At 39.5% G+C, this 24,799-nt stretch overlaps 1 protein-coding gene across 2 annotated transcripts in view; it reads right to left on the reverse strand.

Annotated features, from left to right (window-relative positions):
• Nucleotides 1-24,799, reverse strand: part of Afg1l (AFG1 like ATPase) — a 141,871-nt gene that overhangs the window by 47,848 nt on the left and 69,224 nt on the right. For both annotated transcript variants that reach the window (XM_027402231.2, XM_027402233.2), the window contains one exon: nt 21,371-21,429. In XM_027402231.2, the coding sequence (XP_027258032.1) occupies nt 21,371-21,429 (59 nt within the window). The remainder of the gene's footprint in view (nt 1-21,370; nt 21,430-24,799) is intronic.

Genomic DNA, 24,799 nt, shown 5'->3' on the forward strand with positions numbered 1-24,799 from the left:
CAAGAGTGATAAAATGACTCCCGATGACATTCTGCTATACTCATAGATCAGTGCCTTATCCAGCTAATCATCAGAGAGGCTTCCTCCTACAGCACATGGGACCAGATGCAGACATCCACAGACAAACATTACAGAGAGAATCAGTTCTTGGAACACTCAGCCCTAAATGGGATGTCTCCATCAGGAACCCTCCCCCTCACCTCAGGGCTCAGGGAACCCTGCAGAAGAGTGGCAGAAAGAGTCTAAGAGTCTGAGGGGATAGAGGACACCAGGAGAACAAGGCCCTCTAAATCAACTAAGTAGAGCTCATGTGAACACACAGAGACCGGAGCAGTAAGCACAGGGCCTGCACCAGGTCCTCCAAACATGTATTATAACTCCCAGTCTAGTGTTTTTATGGGACTCCCGAGTATGTGAACGAGCAGGTCTCTGATTCTTGTGCTTTCTTTTGGGCTCTTTTTCTTCTGTTGGTTTGCCTTGTCCAACTTTGAAGTGATGGTTTTTGTTTTACCTTATACTTTATTTTGTTATGTTTTGTTGTTAAAAAATAACAAACATTTTGGAGAAATGGCTCTGACAACCAACAAACAAAATGAACAAACAAGAAATAAGGAATGACTTGGGATTATAAGCTTTCTGCATATATGTGTGTGTATTTATACATACACACCTTAATTACTAATATAGTCATATATGTGTAGACATGTAATTCCTGAGATGTTCCAATGAAGTTATATGAGCTTAGAACAAAACTATTTAACTCATGTAGGATTCATAAAACTGAAGTTGCAACATTAAATACATACAAATCCAATAAAATAATAATTTAAAAGTAAGTTTTAGCCTGGCGTTGGTGGCACACACCTTTAATCCCAGCACTCGGGAGGCAGAGGCAGGCATATCTCTGTGAGTTCAAAGCCAGCCTGGTCTACAGAGCGAGTTCCAGGACAGCCTCCAAAGCAATACAGAGAAATCCTGTCTCGAAAACAAACAAACAAACAAACAAGAGTAAATTTTGCATTATGTTTTCCTGAACTGCCAAAACTGCACTGTCAGTAAATTTCTTCAAGTACCTACATTTGAGTTTCTGCTTAACTGTTAAAATAGCCAATTTTCAGCCAGCAGGTTGTGGTGGTGCACACCTTTAATCCCAGCACTTGGGGGATGGGGGGGGCAGAGGCAGGTGGATCTCTGATCTCTCTGAGTACAAGACCAGCTTGGTCTACAAAGTGAGTTCCAGGAGAGTCAGAGCTACACAGAGAAAACCTGCCTTTACACTGGATTAAGAAGGTGGAAGCTGCCAGAAAGAACGCTTCATGGTCCAAGAGCTGGGTCAGACATCTGTGGTAATTTTTAAAGCCACACGACCGTGGTACTTTCTGCAGATCCACCCTTCATTTCTAAATACTTGCAACTGCCCTCATCCCTTCAACTCCTTCTAGTTATCCTGTCTTCAGCATCCTCTCCTGTTCCAGATGCCTCTTTTCAGCCTGAGTCACCCTGTATCACCAATCCTTCCTTCACCCTAATAATTCCCCACCTCCCTGGCTGCATGTGTACATGTAAATCTCTCTCTCTCTCTCTCTCTCTCTCTCTCTCTCTCTCTCTCTCTCTCTCCAAATACCTTTTTACAAAACTCGTAAACTTTACAACACCTCCCTGTATTAGTGGGGGTTTTGTGGGATGGAGGTCACACAAGTGCACACATACAAACATACATACTCATTGAGCAGCAGGGTGCACAATGAAAGAGCCAGTCTTCGTCTGTGTCCCTGAGGAAGCCTCAGGCTTCATCTGCTCCCTCTACTGTGGAACCTGTCTGCTCAGTGTATTTGCCAGGTTCTGCATCTCTCTTCAACCATCATTTATTCTGTATGACCCCACATTCCTGATTTAGTCATAATTTCTTCTCCTTTTCTCACTTTTTCTTTCTTTTTTTTTTTTTTGCTATTAAAAATAAGGCTAATGGAAGTTATACAAGCTTCAATTTCTCTTTCTGGATAACTAACTTCTCAAACACGTGAGTGATTAAGCCGCAGCAAATGATTGCATTTGTGCTTTCAGTAATCACCACCAGGAACACCTAATCAGCAGCTCAGAACTGTAACCAAAGCCTGGGATATGAGCTCTTAATTGTCTGCAAAAGACTAACTCCCAGTTTATATTTTTAGAGAAAAATAAACGTCAAATTTTCAGATTGTTTGCACTTCCCCTGGCCTGCACCCTTCAAAGCCCTTTACAAAAGGGTGAAGGCTGTACTATCTCCAAGTCAAAGATAAACCTAATGGGTCTGGTTTCTCAGAAACTCCCTAATTTCTGGGTACCTTTTCAAGCCCCGTGTCCTCCTAACAGCACTGGCATCATGCATAAGCACTGTACCAATCAGCTTCCAAGAGAAATTTATTTCTAAATAGCTGGTGTATTTATGTACAAAGGACAAATACAATTTAAAAATCTGAAAATGCAGTTAGGATGATCTGGGGGAGCAAAGGAAGATTACATACTTCAGACAGCATGAGTCAAAGTCCTTTGACTTTGGAAAGCAAAATATATTAACAAAGTCACTACCTCAGCAACAGACATTGTCCTCAGCTCTATTGTTGTATTTATAGCAGCTCTGACTATGTCTTTAGGGAACAGTGCACCTCATGAAGTTACTTTCTGTGGCTTCTGCTTCATCCCCAGGTTGATGCTGAGGCCAGAGCTCAGGCGTCCAGCACTTGCTTAACATGTGCCAGCTGCTAGGTCCATTTGGGGACTGGAAAGAAGTCAGCCATTTGTTCTTTCCCAGTTAGACCAAAGGAACCACAATCTCAGTGAAGAAAATCTTTATAAACCACAACATATTAATTAGCCTCTAAAGAAAAGACTAAAAAAACTTGCTTATACTTCACATACATTGTATTTAAAAATTAACAGCTTAGTGTAAGAAGAAAGAAAAGAAGAAAGAAAGTGGGAAAAGAGGAGCACAAGTTGAGTTTCTGTTTCCTAGATAACTGTTAAAAGTTGAGGGATGAAAACCATCAGAGCTTTGGCTTGTTTCACCCATTAGTTTGCACCAGGGAAAAAGAAAAACCGAGTAGACTATCCTGTTCCAGAAAATAAAATATTTTAATAACTAAGTCCCGTTGCTTAATTCTTCTTGAAACTTTATCTTCCTGAACTAACAAATGTGGTCCATTGTTACTCTTAAACACATGCACGAGCTCGAGCGCACATGCACACACCCTTGAGCGCTATTTAAAAGCATAAAAGTAGAAGTAAGCCAGGCATGGTGGCGCACGCCTTTAATCCCAGCACTCAAGAAGAGACAGGCGTATGTTTCTGAGTTCCAGGCCAGCCAAGGCTACATAGTAAGATTTTGTCTCCAAAAATAAAAATAAAAAAAAATTTAAAAACAAATCTTCTATTCCCTTTTTTAAAAGTCTGCTAATAACTTACATGCTTCACTGGTTAATAATGGGGGCTGGAGACATGACACCTCACTGGTTAACTGTTAAGAGCATCATTGGCTGCTCTTCCAGAGGGTTGGATCCCCACCCTGAACTTAACGCTGACAGTTCCTGGGGATCTCAAGCCCTCTTCTGGCCTTCGAGGGCCCAGGCACATGAGTGGTGCACAAACATAAAAGTAGACAAAACACCCATATACATAAAAAATAAATCTTAAAGCACACGTGCGTGTGTGTGCGCGCACGCGCACGCGCGCGCGCGCACGCACACACACACACACACACAGGTTTAGGGTGTAGCTCAGTTGGTAGAATGCTCGCCCAGCATGAAGGAGGCTCTGGGTTCTGTTTCCAGCACCACATAAACCAGATGCTGCATCCCATGCCTATAATTCCAGCAGTCAGAGGCTTGAAGCCAGCCTCAGCTACATAGTGAGTTTGAGACCTTTCTCATTGTCTCAAACAATGAGAAACATGATTATATACATGATTCTAAGTCAGTTATTTTTGATATCTTAAAATGCCTATGAGAATAAAATCACTATAGGTGTGAATACAGCAAAGGTTTATAACATACTATATTATTTTTATGTTAAGAACAGACTTCCACAAGTAAATGACAAGTACAAGGGAGAAACTGAGCCAAGAACAGAAAGGTGAGGAGTGGAGGTATCTTCCATTTTTCTGAGGCACCTTTACACTCCAACAGCTTAAGTCTCATTTAAGGTAACCATGTCCTGATGCTTCTAAAGAGTGTGTGTGTGTGTGTGTGTGTGTGTGTGTGTGAGAGAGAGAGAGAGAGAGAGAGAGAGAGAGAGAGAGAGAGAGAGAGAGAGAATATGCTGGGGGAGTATGAGCACCAGAGTGGGGTGCATACTCGTGCAGAGGCCAGATGAAGAAGCTGTGTGTCCTCCTCTGTGACTCCAGCTTACTCCACTGAGACAGTATCTGCCCCCAAACCTGGAGCTTGCTGGTTTCCAGGTAGCTCATCCTGCTGATCATCCAGTTTCCATGCCCCACATTGCTGAGGTCACAAGAACTTGTGAACAGATTCTCCCCAGGAGCCCTGGAGACTTTCTCTGAATTAGACCACGCATTAATTAGAACACAAGTGTCAATAAGTATGGGTAAATGGAAATCATTTCTTAGAGCCCTGGAGCACATTCGATATGAAAGTGAAAGGGAATTGTGGAGCAGAAGTGGGGAGGACGGGAGGAGATGGAGGCTCAAGAGCGGGACAGGGAGGCCCAACAAAACTAACGATGTATGAAGAAGCCATGAGGAAACATATACTCCGGCAGTTTGCAAAGCCATCAGTGGTAGATAAAGCTGCTGCCAGAGCCACAGGCTAGAAAATCAAAGTCCCAGGGCCTGGACAGTATGAGTGAACATTGCCACTGCTGCAAGTTGCCCATTAGAACCAGATGGAAAAACCAACCCTGTTGCTGAGAGATACAGCACGCTTTGGCTGCAGGACAGAGAGCCATCAATCTGGGACTGACTTGAAAACTTCCTCCCCGTTGGCCAGCCCTCACTCACAGTGCTGGGAGGTGCCGAACAGGCTGCTGGGAGAGAATCACCATGGACACTATTACTTAGCTGTGGACCCTGCTTACACCATCAGCCAGGCAAGATGTGCCCACTGGTACAATAATGGCACTCTGTTTGCTAGGTAATGGCCCACTTATGATTGGATTTGAGTCCTACCACACATGAGGGAAACCCAGTCAAAAGAATGGCTAGGAACTTCATAGGCTACTGCAGATGTTTTGCTCAATGGATATAATGTGCCAATCAAATTGCCTTCTAAATAACTATGCAGGCCAGCGATGTGTCCATTGCAGAGGGTAGTGGTGACTGCAGAGACCCACGCTGGTTAAAGTGCTGAGAATGAGTGACTGGAGTGCTCAGCCCCAGGTAGGACAGCCTTCTGTAAGGCCCAGGGATCATTGCCAAAGGTGCAGAGGAACTCAAGAGGGGGGCGGGGGGGGGGACAGGGGATACATACCGTTGTGAATGTCTGCAAATGCCCTGTATATATTTATAAGATGGGACTCACTGACATCCTCCCAGAAGATTTCAGTTCATGGTGGGTGAGTGGGACAGGGAGGAAAGGCATTTATAGCCACTGGACAGGCATCCTGTGTTCCTCTGCACAGCTCCAAGTTTTCATGTAAGCAACCCTAGTGATATCCAGTGAAGTAGCAAAAAGTAAGTAAAAATTAAAAAATTAAAAGGGGGGCACGAAAGTAGACGAGGACTCACTGGGAGAGGAAACAGTCACAGCAGGAGTTGGAGGGAAAGGCAGTGGGGATAAAAGATCAAAACACACTAGATACATGTGCGAGAATGTCATGATGAAATCATTATGAATAATTAATATGTATTAATTGAAAAGGAGGTAACGGAATGGGGGAGATCCCAGGCCAGCGTGACAAGAGCCACCCCAAGAGAGGGTCCACATGAGTTGCAAAAATCAGGGCCTCAGAGATAGGCTGTTAGCTAGTTTATTCCAAATCATAACTCAGAGAGCTCTGGATGCTGGAATGGAATGATGGGGTTCACTGCTCCCTGCTGAGTTTTGGTCTTGCTTTGGTCCCATCTTTTCTTGTTGTCCTCCAGTTCCTCCCTTTGAGATTGGGAATGTTTGCTCTGTGCTGTTATGGATTGGGAATATGTAACTCATAGTTTTGATTTGACAAGGAAGGACTCACAGCTAGGAGTCAGAAAAGATTTGAACCTTGAACTTTTGAACAATGTAAGATCTGTTAGACTGCTGGAGAATTGAATTGGATTGAAGGCCTGGAGCAGCTCTGGGGTCTACTACATCAGCCCGGAGCAGCTCTGGGGTCTACTACATCAGCCTGGAGCAGCTCTGTGGTTTCTTCTTTTCTAATATTTACAGGGGTGCTGGAGAGATGGCTTAACAGTTAAGAGCACTTGCTGCACTTGTAGAGGCCCCAGATTTGACTGTCAGGGCCTCCATGGAAGCTCATAACCTTCATCGAGTTCCAGGATATCTGACAACCTCTACTGGTGTCTGAGGACACTGAATACACGTGGTGCACTTAAATTCATGCAGGCAAAACACCATATAAAAACTAATAAAAATAAATACATTTTAAAAAATATTTGGACTCATAAAATACAGTATCTATTATCTTTAAAATATAGTGAGAGACTGTAGAGAACTTAGACCAGCTCTTTGATGGGATTGCTCTGGCTTTGCCAGTACCTTGTTCCTCAGCAATACTCCTCTGTTCACTCAGACAGTTCTCCACACCCCAGACACTCATATGTCCTTTGCTGCCACTTAGAAGAATGATGCTTAGTGTCATTTTAGCCAAACATGAACAAGAGGAAGTCCAAGGCAGGTACTCTGAGCAGATATCTGATAGGAGCAGCTTAAGTGGGGTGGTTTATTTAGGCTCCTGGTTTCAGAGGGATTTCAGTTCATCCTAGCCAGGAAGTCCTGATGGTGGACCAGGAGAAGGCTTGAACCAGGGACAGGTACAACTTTCAAAAGCCACCCTAGGGACTCTCCTGAGGAGGTGAGGAGCTATGAGGTAGAGTGGAAAGTGGAAAGGAGGGGGGGGGAGGAAGAAAGGTAAAAGGGGCTTCTGTCATTTAGTAAGCTCCCTCTCTCTCTCTCTCTCTCTCTCTCTCTCTCTCTTCTCTCTCTCTCTCTCTCTCTCTCTCTCTCTCTCTCTCTCTTTCACACACACACACACACACAAACACACACACACACCTGTGTATGAACACACTACAACATGGTTAGACTCTTAAGCTAAGGATACATTTGTTTACCACCAATGAAATTTTACAAGAGAGACCTTCAAGCTCTCTATGTATTGTCCCCTAACAGTGACGGTCAGAAATAGCTGACAGCTGCCCGTCTTGTTGGAATCACAGTTACACATTGCCAGCTCTGTGTAACTAATACTCCACTGTTTACCCACTGTTTGAGTTATCAAAGAAAACCAGTGTCCTCAATCCTGACAGCAAAAAACAAGATAAAATAACATATGACAGGGTATAGAGAAGTTCAAACATGTACCCCAAGACAATTTTTTGCATAACTGTCCTACCAAACACACAACTAACCTTTATTTTCTCCCACAAAAAGAAATTCTACAAGACATCTTCCAGGTGACAGGAAACTCCCAGAATATATGTCACTTTGAAAAATCTAGATTTTCCACAACCAGCAATTTACCTAAAGAATTTTTCCTTTTTCTGTACAAATAACCAAGGCAAGAAAGAACTTGCCAGCCATACACAACAAATCATAATACTTTGCTGGCTGTATTAGCAATGTGCAAAGCTCACAGCATACAATTCTTACAATCATTCTCTGAAATCATGAAGAAAATTTGATCCCAGGAAATAGTTAGCTTTAAAAATGGACTCTGCTCATCCCTGTGGACTTGATTAACAAGAGTTTATGGTGAATTCTAAACTCTGGTTCTTCTCTCTTTTCATTTCATTTGTCCATTTTTTTTTCCTCTGTCGTTGTTCATTAGTGCTTTTATCTGAAGATGAAAAGAAGCAACTTTGGTCAATCCAATAGTTATTCCTACCAAAAGAAACTGAGGAATAATTTTAAGCTATTAGCTAAAAACAAGTTTTGAGTCTCACTCTATTCAACTCACCATGTGTGAGACCACAGCTAGATGAATGAGGCAGATTACACATCTACACAACAAAGATAAAGAATTTCCAATTGATAAAACAATGCAAAGTAATTAATTCTACCCAAAGGTGGTAATACAGGACATATGCAAATATAATGAGCACACACACACACACACACACACACACACACTCGCACGCTCGCACGCATGCACGCACGCACGCACGCACGCACGCACATTGTGCAACATGGTTTAGTGGAAGGAACTCTTATTAAAGAACAGGAAGTCTGGATTCTAATCCCAGTTCTGCAACTAGGCTGGGCTATCTTGAGGAAAAGGGCAGCAGATATAATTCTCAGTTGGCCCCTTCACACCCTATGGGTATACATGGCAAAGCATTTTTCTATACTGGTCCTCATTAGTAGAGACTAGTACGGTATATGACTTTGAGGCCCAATGTCTGTCCTCTTTGTCCAAGACTATCCCAGTGCTACCCCAGATATTATAGTTTGTTATTTCTGAACACTCTCCAAATCACAGTGTATTTAGCACATATATGCCTCCCTCGGCAGTCAGGCTTCCATACACAATTAGGAACTCCCATGTTCAATGGGCTTTTTAAGCCTCTGGTTACAACCTAGACTACTGTTCATTCTTGCTGCCCCTCAAAAGGTGCTGCTACACATGCCTTGCTCTGCATTTCTCAGGCCTCTCTATTCCTAACTTACTCAGCTCTAGTCAAGTAACTTCTGACATATACACTCTAATTATGTTTAGCTCCCTGCCATCTCCCTTTCTTCCTTTAAGTCTTATCCAGTTTTCATAGGGAAGTCTTCACTTCATACCAACTGGAGTAACATCACCCAGACTAGGGGCTGTGTGAACTGGTAAAACGCAAACAAAAAGAAGGAAGCAGTGTGGACTACCACTCTGCAGTCTGCAAACCCTCAAACCCATTCAGAGCTCACTCAGCTCCTGTGGCTGCCACCTGTCCTCCATAATCACCATTAAAGAGGGTGGGGAATTCTTTTAAGTTTTGAGATTTTTATGTAGTGCGCTGTATTTTACACCATTGGTAGCATTGTCACCCCTCAACAGTTAATCATTCCTACTCTCTGTAGTACAGTATAGTATTTTCCTATATTATAGTTACTTGATGGTATTTCTTTTGTACTATAACATCCTAGTTTCCTTAATTGCAGGACTTATATACCAGCAATATTAGCAATATCCAGTAAGTAAGCACCTAATAAATTCATGCTGAAATCAAAATATTACTTTCTTTTACTTCATAAGGAACATTATTTGCTATGTGGGGCATGTGGACTTTTGTAGACTAGCTAGCTTAGGACTTCAACACCACATTTAGAACCCTGATCAGAAAAGAAATACAACACAGCCCAAAAAAGTTACAGTAAGTTTCTAAACTTGATGTTAAGACATCATGGCATTACAAGGGCCTGCACAATCTCGTAGTCCAATCCCATCACTTGCAGGTGAAAAAAAAATCTCAAGATTTAAGAGACTTGACACAGGGAGGGAGGGAGGGAGGGAGGGAGGGAGGAAGGGAGGGAGAAGTTGAATTAACTCTTTGAGAATTTCATGCATGCATGCATGGAATACATTTTGATCATACTCATACCATTAGTCCCCCAAGACCACCTCTTACCCTTCCTCCCAACTTTATGCCTTTTTAATAATGATCACCGAGTCCAATTTAATGGTGACCTTTGTAGTCTCTTGTTTTTTCTGTCATACAGAAACTACATGGATATGTGAGAAGATTGGGATGGTTGTGTGGTTTGTATACACACATGCACATACATGCACATACACATTACTGCTTTGGGTTGTGAAGAATTTTAAAGGTTACTTTAGATACTATGAAGAGTTTAATCAGGTAAACAAATTTTGCTAATATACGTCTCCTGCTGCCAAGTATTATGGGATAAGGAATAGAATACATAGATTCCTACACATCTTTAAAGACAATGACAAAGTTCTTTTTTAATAAAAACAAAAAGTAAATTAAACACTAGCTACTGATAGCAAGAGTATATTCTAATTATGCATTGATAAGACCTTTTTACAGATTCTAACTTATGGGCAAATGCATGTTCTGATTTTTGTTAATTTTATATGCTTACATATATTCTGAGACAACAATGTCTCAATAGCCTATGTATACTGCCTGAGACCAATTTAAAAATGGGAAACATAGATATAAACACGGTAACAGCAAATGAACACAAGAAGTAGTTTGTGCCAAGCACCCCTAGTATAATTATGATTTTGACAGAGAAAAACCAAATTCACATAGTAGGAAAACAAATGTCTTCAGCATTTGGAGCCTGGAGAACTTGGCCAAACTATTGTTCACTGTGCACAGTTTGTGTCTTCATGCTCAGATGTTGTTGAAACAGCAGACTTAAAAGAAATAATGTCAATGAATCCTACCAAGCACTATACATGACCTCTGGGGTAATTAGCAATCATTCAAAAGCAACAAGACTAAAATGTTCTATTCTTTATTACTGTCAGCTCCTATCTTGATCAGCATTTTAATAAAGATGGTTCGTTTCTAAGACAGTTTCATGAATCAGTCATAATTACATTCTGACATGCAGTGAATAGGAAAGCAAAACTAAATATCACTTCATCAACCTTTCTAACCTTTATGCAAGTATTAACTGTAAATAATTTCTACACAATCCTACAACAGGAAATCTGCATATTTCTTAGCTTTGTACATACTTTACCCCAAATGAGTTTCCTGTGACCTATACCTGAAAAACACAATCAGCCATAATTATCCAGTTTTGTGAGATGTTCAGGTGTTGCCTTTCAGAGTTCAAATCAACTTCAAGCATAAAAGGCTACTTTATTCCACAAATGGCACAATATGCAAAGTGGGTTAAGTAGCCAAAAGCATCTCAGATCATTGTGGCTTGAAAGAAGTCTATCTGGAATCACAACGTCATAAGAAAGCTATCCTTAAGCAAAGTGACACTTACAAAAATTGATTCGTAGATTACACACGAAGGAATGGATCACTGATGACTAAATTACAACTAAGATATGTTGAAAGAAGAATATTAACTGGAATGAAATCTGGGCACTTACGTATCTGACAGGTAGGTTTTTTTCAGGGGACGATGAATAGCTGATGGGGGCTGTTGGAAATGTATCAGAACTAGGAGACTGAGGGACGGATGCCTCTGAGCCTGGGCACACTAAGTCACCTCAGCTTCCCCTGCCCTTTCGAAATATATGGTTACCTTTGAGTTTTCAAGTGACTCATTTATTTTTACTGAGGACTGATTTGAAAATATTTTGGGCCATCAAAGTGAACATAAATCAACTACCAAAATAAATTAACAGTAGATTTTAGGTGACTTGGCTGTCCCTGATCACTCAAAAATCTGCAAGTAAACACAATGCTTTCCCAGGAACAGGCTCTTCTTCCCGGGAGTAAAATAACACTGCACAGACTGTTGTGACACAGAGCCAGGTCCCCACTCAAAAATAAAATAAAGTTTACAGTAAATATACTGAGTAATATTTTAGCCAAACTGATCTCATTTAAAAAGTTTAAATGCTGTAACTAGTAACCCTCTCTCAATTTACTTTGTGCCATTTCAATTTTAGGATAAGTTCTTTGCAGAAAGGAATCTAAAGTTATAACCTGTATGGCTTCTTATTGTCTTTCTTATAAACAATCTTACTAAAATGTTATTGACTTTAAGGCAGAAAAAAAATCATCAAATCAGGAGGGCCTAAAAACACAAAAATGTGTTCTCCTTTGTGTGATAAATTTTGTTTAATTTTTCTGTTTGGCTTTCCTGTGCACTATTCCTTTTTTTATATATATAAAAAAGAGGGGAGATGTGTTGATTTAAAAAAACAAAACAAAACGAAAAAACAACAAAAAATGGATTTCCCAGAAAAAAACAAACAAACAAACAAACAAAAAGAAACAAGATTTAAACAAAGCTAAAGATGGCTCCCTCTGAGCCCTGACGAGGTCCACTACCTCATTAGGGACAACTGAAAACTTGTGATGCATTTTTGTTTCAAGAGAATCCAAAAGTCCTTGGTAAAAAGCAGACAGGGGGGTGCAGGGTCCATTCAGTCTTTCTGCACCACAGCCATTATGTCAAAAGTATAAAACCCTGCCTTTATGCTGCCAAGCCACAATGACTCTTCCCACATCAAAGGCTTTGCACCACGAGGGTTTTTTTCTTCAAAATTTATTCAAGCTAAGGGCAGAGAGACAACGATTCATACACCCTAATTATGCCTAATTATCTATTCCCTTTTCTGACCAGCTCCGGCCAGGGCTAAGTGCTATCTGGATTTCTCACAACCTCCCTCTGCCCTGTCCATCCAGCTCCACAGTGGAGGCTTTGAAGAAAACAGTTGTGGCTTTTCAGAGTCTCCTCAATGTAGAGTTCAAGCAAATTAAATAATGATCCTGTTAGTTTTGACACGTTTGTGCGTTAAATATGAGGACCTCTTGGTTAATTTGGCAAATTCCTCGCATCTCCTCATGGGTAGACTCATAGTAACACCCTCTTTTAAAGGAGTGTCTCCCATGTTTTCTTTTCATGATCTAAATGAAATGTTTATTGGATTAAAGTCCTTCTCTGCAGACCTCCATGGTGGCCTGTGACAAAGAGCTTAAAAGTTCTTTTAATTGGCTTGAGTTTTAAGGGAGGGGAAAGGGAGAGTTCTATTTCACATTACATCACTAGTCAAAAAAAAAAACTGCCATGTGTAATTAAACTAATTTATCTGATGATTCAAAGAAGCCACTAATTCATATTTAAGACACTTACATTAAACCATTTTTGTCACCACAGAACTGATTTTTTTTGTAATTAAACTGAAAATAACTATTTATTCACAGAATTCAAGTCTTAAACTATATATTTTACATGTAAGACACAGCTGCTTGTATTTTGATTAAAAAATGACCATAACTAATATATTTTATAGAAAATCTTCATTTTCATTTTACAAGACAGGAAAAATATTTTTTAAAAGCATATACCCCAAATTACTTTTTTATAGGCTTTCTAACACTAAGTGTTCATTTGGGGATAAATGTGTAAAGTTACATCACAAATATTTTTAATTCTCAATCCTATTTATCCATTTCAAGAACACAAAACAAGAACATATTACCAATGAATTTTAATTGCTGTTGCTATCAATATTTTTTCAGTAAGTCTATTTTTCTCAAGAAAATAAAAAATAAGTTCATAGATGACAACACCTCGGGTCAATTTCCTTAATTTACTTAGACCTAAGAGCTGCTAATCACAGAAATGCATTACACATCAAATGATCACTTTTTTGTCTTTTAAGACATCAGACACCCACCCAATAGGGTTCAAATGAACTCTAATAGTTTGTGGGAAGCCAGAATTCTCTTGAGTCCTGGAGTCCGGTCCGCTACATCTATTCTCCTCTATTTCTTTCAGTTTTAAGTATGAAAAACTCCTAAGACATCATCCAGCCAACAAAGGGTGACCCCTGGGAGACTGACTCTGGTGACAACTCAGTGGAGATCAGTTAGGTGGACACTAAACCCTAGGCTAACACACTGAGAACTCCTGTGCCAAAAGTCACCAGGAACACACTCAAATTGCTCTCAGCAGCTGTGAAAACCATAGCAGGGCAAAGTGACAAGATCCATTTATTTAACAACTCTAAAATCCTAGTGCCAGTACTGGACAAAAGATGTTTTGCCTAAGGACATAAACAACCTTCCTAAAGTTTGCAACTGCAGATCATAGCACAGAACGAACTCATAATTTTTTATTTATTATTATTATTATTATTATTATTATTTATTTTGGTTTTTTGAGACAGGGTTTCTCTGTCTTGTTTTGGAGCCTGTATTATTTTGGAGCCTATCCTGGAACTAGCTCTATAGACCAGGCTGGCCTCGAACTCACAGAGATCCGCCAATCCCTGCCTCCGGAGTACTGGGATTAAAGGCGTGCGCCACCAACCCCCAGCTGAACGAACACATTCTTAAAGTATTCATTAACAGAGTAAGAGTCCTCAAGAAAAGACCCTCAGAAAACAAAATCATAAAATCTAATATACATCTTTCTTAAATGCTTTTGATCAAGAAAACAAAGCAGTCCAGAAATATTACCAAGTAGAAAATATGTAATCTTTCCTGAATATCAAATAGTACAAGCTTAGTTGCAACAAAACTGTTACTCCCTTAGATTATGAAGTATCCAAGCATTACATATTTAAAATCAACTCTAAATCAACTAATAATACACTGCTTCCAAATGAGCAACGTTTTGCCAGAAATGGAAAACTCTGAAGTGTTAATTCTAGGACCTTACTGTTCTCTAATTTCATTTTCTAAATGGTATAACGAAAGACAAAATTATACTGTAAGATGCTCTGCTGGTTGTTGTCTAGCAGCTTATAGATAGCATCCCAATAGTCAATGACCTAGATCCTAAATTTAAGAGGAAATAAAGAGTTTCCAAAAGAGACAGCTCTTTGTCACAGTAAAAGACAGTCAGAATGATGACTTACTGGTGGCAGCATATCTATGTCAAAAACGTGGCAAAGGGTACTACCCGGGGCATTTCCCATGGGGTTGTTCTTTTAGAGTTGTTCTAGAGTTAAAACTGATGATGAAAATCCAAAATTTAAAAAAAAAAAAAGAAAGTAAGATCACACAGGAGTGAATCAAACAAAACAGTGTGTGTGTGAGTGGTAAGTGATGGCGTGAACACAATTTTATCCAAATATAAAAGAGAGGCCTACACTGCCAGCTGTTTCCAGAACCTGATCAGGTGAGACTGGGGTGACTGCCAGCCAATCCAGCCCTCAAGACTCATATTAGCGCAATTGGAAATTAACAACAACAACAACAACCAAATTCCTCTGTCAAAATATCAGTTAGTCCTCTATACCTTTAAAATCACAGTTTTAAATACTGATGATAGCACAGATGGTATGGAATGGATATTACTCAATCACTATACACTTAAGACATGTTATTATTTTAATCTGTATAAGATTACTGGGCACAATGGCTCACATCTCTAACCCTAGCACTTAAAAACCCGAGGCAAGAGGATTGCTGCAAGTTTGGGCCAGCCTGGCATACATGTTGACTCTGTCTCCAAATAAATACATAACAAAACAATAAATGTGAAAACTAGGGCTATAAATATGGCTTAGAAGTAGAATATTTGGCCAGCAAGTGCAAGTGCCTGGATTCAATCCCCAAGACTGCAAATAAATGTATGTATTATGTAGGTAGGTAGGTAGGTACGTTTGTATGTATATTTGTATCTCTGTATCTTTGTATGTATGTATGTGTGTATGCATGTATATTTGCATGTATGTTTATATCTTTGTATGTATGTATGCATGTGTGTATGTACATATGTATGTACGTATATATGAGTGAAAATAACATTTTCATTTGATTCTAACAAAGCCAATCATATCAAGTTACTGAATTATCTGCAATTGATACTAGCCACCCTCTTAGCTTTTAGCCCACCAAGCTCCCTCCTTATCATCTATCAATCATTTATCCAGCTTTTGAAGAAATACTTTCTCTGACAGCTGCTACTGACTCTACCCTAGCACAGGGTTTGTCATATAAACAAGTAACATTTTCCAGGAAAAAAAAAATCATATTATTTGAAGTAGCTGTTTGTTCCTCACACATTATCAATGAGGGTCCATACACTGTCTGGAAAAGGACAGCATGTAAATATTTTAGGCTTCCAAGACCATTAGACTCTGCTTCAGGGACTCACTCTGTTGACATAGTAAAAAGAGCGACAGACAACATAGAAAGAAATGAGCATGAAGCTTTAAAAGAAAGCTTTATTCACAAAAGCAAGTAACAGGCCAGGTTCGGTTACTGCTTCTGTATGCTGACTTGGATACAAACACTAAATTCTGTAAAATATTGCAGTGCAGGGGCCGGAGCAGACACATTTAATTGTAAAGAACAAGTCTGTGCAGATACTGGCAACTGCTTTAACAATTTTATTGTTACACATACTTTAGAATTACCTAGTTTTTATAAATACCACAACAAATAAATAACACATTGTGTCTTTAATCCCAGAACTTGGGAGGCAGAGGCAGGTGGATTTCATCAAGTTTGAGGCCAGCCTGGTCTACAAAGTGAGACCACAGCCGGGACTGTCTCAAGAAATATATATATATCACTAAGTGATACATGGTCCTAGTTTGCATGTAATACCAAATAAATCTTGCTTTTATTTGGAGGCAAGAAGAGGGAATCTAATTCTTACATAAATCCTCAAAGCCTGGAGTAAACAGAAGAATAGTAATAACTAGTTCATAAAATATTAATGAACTAACTATTAATCACACTTTAAATTTACAATCGTCATGGCTTCAACCTTTCCAAACATCCCCCCTCTATGATGTATGCCCTTCTGCTTTTCCTGTACCTTTTGACTTTAAGTCTCAGTGTAAGTATCGCATGCTCTTTGGGGAGTCCCGACATGTGCCACTTTCTCTGCTCGAGCTCCTCATTCAGGCCAAGGCCTCTTCGCCATGTACTTCAGCACCCCGTACTTAATTCAATTACAGAAGTGCTCACATGACATGATAAAAATGTTATTCCTGAAATGTTTAATCAGATTCAATTCAACCACCACCAATTATTTTACTGTAATATCTCTATTTATAAGTTATTCATTTTGACTGGTGGTATGAAATCTTAAAAGTAATTTGCTCAAGAAATTCCGTGAAGGCTGTAATTCCTACATTATCATATGTTCAAAAGTACATATCTGTGGAGTTTCTAATTTAAGTGGCTCTGAAATGTAGCAGGGATTTATTTATTTTTCCACTGGCCTATTTAGAACAGAGTCTCACTATGTAGTCCAGGCCAGCCTTGGATATGCAGTCCCAATTCCTCAGCTCCTGAGTGTCCACATTACAGGAGTCTGCCAGCACATCCGGCACGTCTGGGAGTTCTAGGTGTGTACAATGACCCAGCTGACAAGATACCATTTTTTTATTATTTAATTTTATGAGTATGGAAGTTTTGCTGTGTTGGTATTTTGTTTATGATCTAACAAATAAAGTTGGCCTGAAGATCAGAGTACAAAGCTAGTCACACTAGGCAGCCATAGAGGCCAGGCAGTGGTGGTGCACACCATTAATCCCAGCAGCCACACTAGTTAGCCACAGAGGTCAGTGGTGGCACACAGCTTTAATCCCAGCCACTCTGGGCTACATGAGACTGAATCTGTCTAAAAGAGAAACAGCTCACACAAAGGTGATCTCAGCACTTGGGATCCCATGCCTTTAATCCCAACACTAGAGAGGAATATAAGACCGAGGGGATGGAGGACTGGACAGGAGCTCAGTGCAGTCTGAGGTTTGGTGGAGGGAGACAGATGCAGTCTGAGGACAGGATCGCCCCTTCGGTCTGAGCACTGGTAGAGGTGAGAACTCTCTAGTGGCTGCCGCTTTGCTTCTCTGATCTTCAGCTTTAACCTCACTATCTGTCTCTGAGATTTTATCATTAAGAAAAATTAGAATCCGTGCCACATTTTGCCTGAATGTATGTCTGTACACATCTGTGCCGTGCCCTCAGAAGACATTGCATCCCCTGGAACTGCAGTTCCAGATGGGTGTGAGCAGACATGTGGATGCTGGCAATCAAACCTGAGTCAGCTCTCCAGCCCTGACACCTTTTAACATAACACTGTAAGAACAATTGTATTCTACTTCATTGTGTATTCTACTTGAAAAGTGCAAATCTCTGATCAGCATGAGGATTTCCCCCACTAATTTCTTTTCTTATTGATGATAGTTTTACTTGATCCTGGAGTTAAATAATACAAGAGAAAAATATATTATTCTTGATGGAGTTAGGCAAATACACAGTGAACTTTGGACTTTTCTATTTTATGAAACCTGTTTTCTTTTTTATCTTTAGGTCTTTTTTCTCCAGGCATATTATATGATTGTGATGAATGACTCAGGAAGCAAGGACAAGTTCAAGTCCATCATGAACAACCAGTGAAACCTTTTCACACGCACTCACAAACACAGGCACATGCACACAAATCGAGTGAATGGCAACACGCTCTGCCTGCTTCCCTTATCTGCTGTCGTCTCTATAAGAGTTTTTACCTCAACAACTTTCCCTTTGTTTTTATTTCTACCAGCTCACTTTTCTTCTGATCTTAGATTCAATTCATCTTCTTCACCGTGTTAGTAACATGACTTTTTAATTTCTCTTAAAATAGTGAAAACTGTATTTTGTCTTATTCTCTGAGCCAGAATACATCATGTATTCTGAGTAACTAGTCAAGTCTTTCCTTCCTTTCTGCTCCAGAGTCTTCCTTCCTATATGCCTTTGTAGGTAAAAAAACAAACAAATTTTAGTGTGTGTGTGTGTGTGTGTGTGTGTGTGTGTGTGTGTGTGTGTGTGTGTGTGCGCGCGCGCGCGCGCGCGCGCTGCCATGGTATGTGTGAGGTCAGAGAATAATTCTTGGGACCTGGTTCTCTCCTGCCAGCAGGGCCTTTATCCAGTTAGCCACACTGTCAGCCCCTCTATGTGTTTTAAAGTGGATTTCTGCTGTACATTTCTCTTGGCTGGGCCAAAATGAGAATCAATACTATCATCTGTAAATAGGCAAGATGTCATTCAATTAAGGATGAAGCCATCTTTACTCACAAAAGAATCTTCATACAAACACACTGCCCTACTTTGCTTTCTGTTGCTTTGATAAAACAGTGTTCAAAAGAATCTCAGGGGGCCGGGCATTGATGGCATACGCCTTTAATCCCAGCACTTGGGAGGCAGAGGCAGGCAGATCTCTGTGAGTTCAAGACCAGCCCGGTCTCCAGATCGAGTGCTAGGACAGCCTCCAAAGCCACAGAGAAACCCTGTCTCGAAAAACCGAGAAAAAAAGAAAAAAAAAAAAAAAGAATCTCAGGGAAGGAAAGAAGGAAATGGTTTATTTGTCTTTTGTGAAGAGAGTCAAGGCAGGATTTCAAGGCAGGGGCCTGCAGGGGAGAACTGAAGCACAGACCAAGTAATGCTGCTTACTGGATTGCTTTCCAGGCCACCTTTTTTATACACCCAGGGCCTATCTGACTAGGGATGGTGCCACCCACAGTGGGCCGGATCCTCTTATATCAAATTAGCAATTAAGACAATGCCCCACAGGCATGTCACCCAGCCAGGCTGATGGAGGCCATGTTTCACTTGAGCTTTCCTCAGCCCAGTGACTCTAGTCAGTGTCAGGTTAACCAAACACTAACCAGCACAAAGACAGGAGCTCCAGCAGAACCAGCTTTAGTGTCTTGCCAGTGAACTGTGTTCTGTTACATATAAGGCATCTTTTGAATGAACTGGACATTTTAGATATTTTCTAATGCAATCTTTACTTTGATTCTTGGGCATGTCAGTTCATGCTCAATTTGAAATTATGGATTGTTCATCTCTGGTGTTCTCTCTTCAGAAAAATTAAGAACAGAAAAGGGAATGGAAACGAAATTCAATTCAGTCAGTTTAGTTGTCTATTGATGGTATTGTGTATCGAATTATGATAAATTACTGGCCAAAAAAGAAAAAAGGTTTACAGTCTCCTGCAAAAAAAGTATATAGACAAAATTCTGTGAGCCTTCTTTCTATAGCTTCCCATATGAAGATACTATTTTGGGCACTTATTTTTTTGTTTCTTGTTTGTATTTCAGTGTCTTTGTAGAGCATACTGCTTTGGAGTATAGAGGAAATCTACCTCTCCCCAAGTGTGAAGCATGGATATCAAAGGGAGACATTACTGACAGTTTGGGTCTTCTGAAAGCACTTTCCCCAATCTATAAATATCTCGGAGAAATTAAAATCCTCAGGAACCACAAATTGGTTAGGGAAACAGATGTTTGAATTCTTCTTCGCGCTGGCACCAACAATAATCCAGCTAAAGTGTACGTCAAAGAGATTGTCTGACTGAGTGTTTAAGAGTATTTGAAGCTATTTCCACTCCTTCATAGGAAGAAATTTTGAAGTTTAGTTTTTGTTAAATAAAACTTTATTCTTTTTCAGATATGTTGCCATGGACTGAGAACATTTAAATACCTAAAATTAGATAAATTACATTTGGCACATAATTGTGCTTCATTTGAGGACTATATACTTTGCTTTCTGCTTTAGTGTTTTGTACATTTTACATTCTCAGGTAGATTATAAAGACCTGAAGATAAAAATCCCCTATTTTGGCCGGGCGTTGGTGGCACACGCCTTTAATCTCAGCACTCAGGAAGCAGAGGCAGGCGGATCTCTGTGAGTTCGAGACCAGCTCTACAGAGTGAGTGCCAGGATGGGCTCCATAGCTACACAGAGAAACCCTGTCTCGAAAAACCAAAAAAAAAAAAAAAAAAAAAAAAAAAAAAAAAAAAAAAAAAAATCCCCTATTTAGGCAGACAGATCTCAGTGAATTTGAGACCAGCCTGGTCTACAAAGTGAGTTCCAGGACAGTCAGGACTGTTACACAGAGAAACCCTGTCTCGAAAACCCAAAAAGAAAATCTGCTATTTCATAATTCTATTACCTACTCTGACTAATGTGGCACTCTGCACACAGTAGGTTTTCAAGAAACTTGGGTAGACTATAGAATTAGTGAATAATCATGTAGGAATTACTTAAAATTAACAGTAAAAAATGAGGCTATTTTATTCTTAATGATATTGTAATGAAGACTATTTTAAACTCTATGCAGCAATGATACACACAAATATTTAAACTATTTATGTGCCTCAACTTGACATAATTTCATGATAACTTGATGGCAATCACATTTAAATATATTAGAATATTTTTCTAATAATGGTGTTCTAGAATAGCAACTTTAATAGCTAGGAAAACATGTTAATAATGGCCATTAGCCTGAAAGAAACAAAGAACACCAAACATTTTTTTTCAGAAATAAATGTATAAGTTTAACCATTCTGCTATAATATTTATGAGCAAACCTTAAATTAAGATTTATAAAATGTAAACTATCAAATGTTTCAGTTAGGAAATAATTTGGGCTATATTTGTAATTTTCCCCATGTACACATGGGGGAATACTGTTTTTTAAAGATATCTTTCTGCTCTTGTCTCTATCACTGTCTAAATATGAAGATGAATTCTGCTTGATGCAAGACCAAGGTGTTCCTACAGAATTACTCAGTCGTCACTTGCATGTCTGGGTCAATGGATAAACAAATGATTTCCCCTTACCTTCAGGACAGCTATAAATGGTACAAAGTTAGCCCTCTGGAGTCCATTTTTATAGAGATCTGAAACAAACAAATGCATGAGCTTTTTACTTAGTAGAATCTTTCTACTGACTAAGAAGGCACAAGAAAAAACTGACAAAATGATTTCTATTCAAACAGTACCAACACTCCATTTTTAATAGAAGAAAACTTAGCAGTCACAGAAAGGAAATTTGAAGCATCCTAGCTAATGGCTTTAAGTGTGAGGAAGAGCAGTGGAGGTCATAAAGACATGATGATACAGAGCTGGGCATGGTACTGCACACGCCTTTAACCCCATGGTACTGCACACACCTTTAACCCCATGGTACTGCACACGCCTTTAACCCCAGCACACAGGAGGCAGAGGCAGGCAGGTCTCTCTGAGTTGGAGGCCAGCCTGGTCTCCAGAGAGAGTCCCAGCATAGCCAACGCTACCCAGAGAAACCCTGTCTTGAAAAACAAAGAGGAGGAAGAAGAGGAGGTGGTGAAGAAGAGGAAGCGGAGCATCTAAAAGTATTTAGTCCTTGAACATACAAGATTGCCCCAGGAAAGAAATCATCTTTATTTTGGTCTGTAAGTTCTCAGTAATTAATTAAAAGTCATGTGAAATTAACCCTTTTAGAAAACACATCGCCAGACAAAACGGCTCCTGAATTTGTACTAAGGTCATATATCTGATTAAAAGGTAAGGAAAAGACAGTGTGATGTATTATCTAAAAATCTAAATAGTCTTTTTGTTTGGTTGTTTGATTTTTGGTTTTCTGAGACAGGGTTTCTCTGTGTAACACCCCTGGATGTCTTAGAACTCACTCTGGAGACCAGGCTGGCCTTGAACTAACAGAGATCCACCTGCCTCTGCCTCCTGAGTGCTGGAATTAAAGTGCACTACCACTGCTGAGCCCAAATACTTTTCTTAATGAGCGAAGACATAAGGTGATTATATCAAAGGCAGTATTTTCTTACTTAACTGTATTTCAACTTATGTATGTGTCACAATGAATATATGCTTACACAAAATACAGATTCATAAATAGACTTATTTTGAAAAGCCAAAACAAAAACAAAACAAAAAGCCAGCAATAGACTTAAAGGATTTTATACTTTTCTTTTAAAGGAAGACTTTTGCCAAACAGAGCAGCACACATATGTAACAGTAGTGCTCCAGTTGACAAAACACATATGTAACTGCAGCACTCAGGAGCCACACATATGTAACTGCAGTACTCAGGAGGCACACATACACGTAACTGCAGTACTCAGGAGGCACACACATATGTAACTGCAGTGCTCAGGATGATGACACACACATATGTAACCGCAGTACTCAGGATGGCACACATATGTGGCAATCAAGGAGAGGCTTCAGTTCACACACATCTCAATTTTGATATAGGGACATCACAAAAGGTAAAATGATGCTGACCAGGCTCTGAGGATGTCAAAGTTCAACGTGAGATCTTCACTATAATCCTTACCTTCACTGAGTAAAATGGATAAAATCTGGGAAATGGGTTTAAAATTAAACATTTCCACAGTTTTCACCAATGACGAAAAGTTCCTGGAGATGTAGAGGGGCGTGGGGGCTGTCTGGTGGTAAAGTGTTTTCCTAGTATGCATGAGGCCCAGGATCAGCCCCCAGACCCTACTCACAAAAGGAACAGCAAGTAAGAAAAAGTGAAAATAAGAATTTTTAAACTCAGTTCATGTTCTAGCAGCTTTATTCATAACAGCAAGAAGCAAAGCAAACAAAAAAGCCTTTATTTGTAATATTCCCAACCCAGAAGCAAAACAGATTGCAACATTCGGAAACAGAAAACAAATCATGCACATCTGCATAATGAAATACTATTCTGCAACAAAAAAGATGAACTAAGTGAACAATAGGCAGATCTCAAAAGAAACAGACCCAAAACAATATACACTGGGTAGTTCCCTTGATATAAAACTAGAGAAAAGATAAGCCCACCCATAGCAACAAAAGCAAGTGGTTCCCTGAGGACAGAAGGCGGGACTGACAGTGAGTGATGAAGAAAGAAGGCAGGACCAACAGTGAGTGATGACACAGGAAAGTTTGGCAAGAAACATAAATATTTGCTAAATATTTATGATGGTTTAAACAATGAATTTATTTTTTAATTTTTAATGCATGAATACTGTATTTACATGACCCCCATATATTGGCAGTTTTTAAGATGTGTCATTTCTATTATGTACTAGAAATCCCTTAACAAAAATGTATCAACAGTACTGAATATGTATGAGTAATACAAAGCTAAGGTGTTATTTTAAGGTTTTTTCTTTGCTGTTGTTTGTTTGTTTGTTTGAGACAGGTTCTAGCTATGCAGCCCTAGATGGCTGTTCTGGAACTTCCCATGCAGACCAGTTTGGCCTCAAACAGAGATCTGCCTGCCTCTTCCAGAGTAGGGCTGGGATTAAAGGTGCCCACCACACCTGTCTTGTCTGTTTTTAATGCTACAGGAGGCTGACAAGCAGGCACCTTTGAAGTGCTCAGGTCGGGAAAGCAGCAAAGATTCACTTGCGGTTAAGTAGATTTCCATTGGTCAGCAAAATTAAAGGAGGATGACAGTAGGTAAGCCTTACAGATTTAACATTTCAAAGGGTTACATTTTTAAAACTCAGCCTTTACAAAGACACGTGGTTCTAACATTAGGCTCTGAGGGGCATTTTCTAAACAGAATCCTAAGCTGAAATCCATTGGCTTGAAAAGTTTTAGGATTTCATGGAACTTGTAATGGAAAAGGGGCTGTAGTCATTAAATTGAAGTTTCTCTGCAATTCAGATATTATGCTAATTACAATACAATGTATCTATCTCTGGAAATGTTATTTAGCTACAAAGTTTTTCACACTTGGTTTTAACTTTCTTATATGTAAAGATTTTATATTATACTTATATCAACAGTTGCTAGTATTTACTAAATACCAGTTAAAAATTCACCAGTTCTTGCCTGTGGGTTTTTGTTTTTGTTTTATGATTTCTGAACAGAGCTAAATGAACACTTGGTTGTGTAAGATAAAGGACTGAGCCTATGGGACACTCATTTTGTAGAGAATGGTATGAAGACTCTAAACTCTGCAGAGGGAAGAACTGTAATAATACTTACAGATGAAATGCATGCAAAAAGGGTTTTTTAGTAATGACAAGCACATCAATACTGTGGAGATGCATGTGGATAGCAGATCTCTTCCTTAAAATTCAAGTTTCAAAACCAAGAGGGTGAACAATGACTATTTATACATGTACAAACTGGATTAGAGTAACAAAAGCATGTAAGAAAGGTAATTCAATAGAATTTTCCTATAAAATAAGAAAATATGTCCTGACATAAAATATTTATGTGGCTCTCTGGGGTCAATATGATTTATCCTTCAAGGTATTATTATTTTAT

Source organism: Cricetulus griseus, chromosome 2, assembly GCF_003668045.3.
Source record: "Cricetulus griseus strain 17A/GY chromosome 2, alternate assembly CriGri-PICRH-1.0, whole genome shotgun sequence".
In the NCBI taxonomy this organism is placed as follows: domain Eukaryota; kingdom Metazoa; phylum Chordata; class Mammalia; order Rodentia; family Cricetidae; genus Cricetulus; species Cricetulus griseus.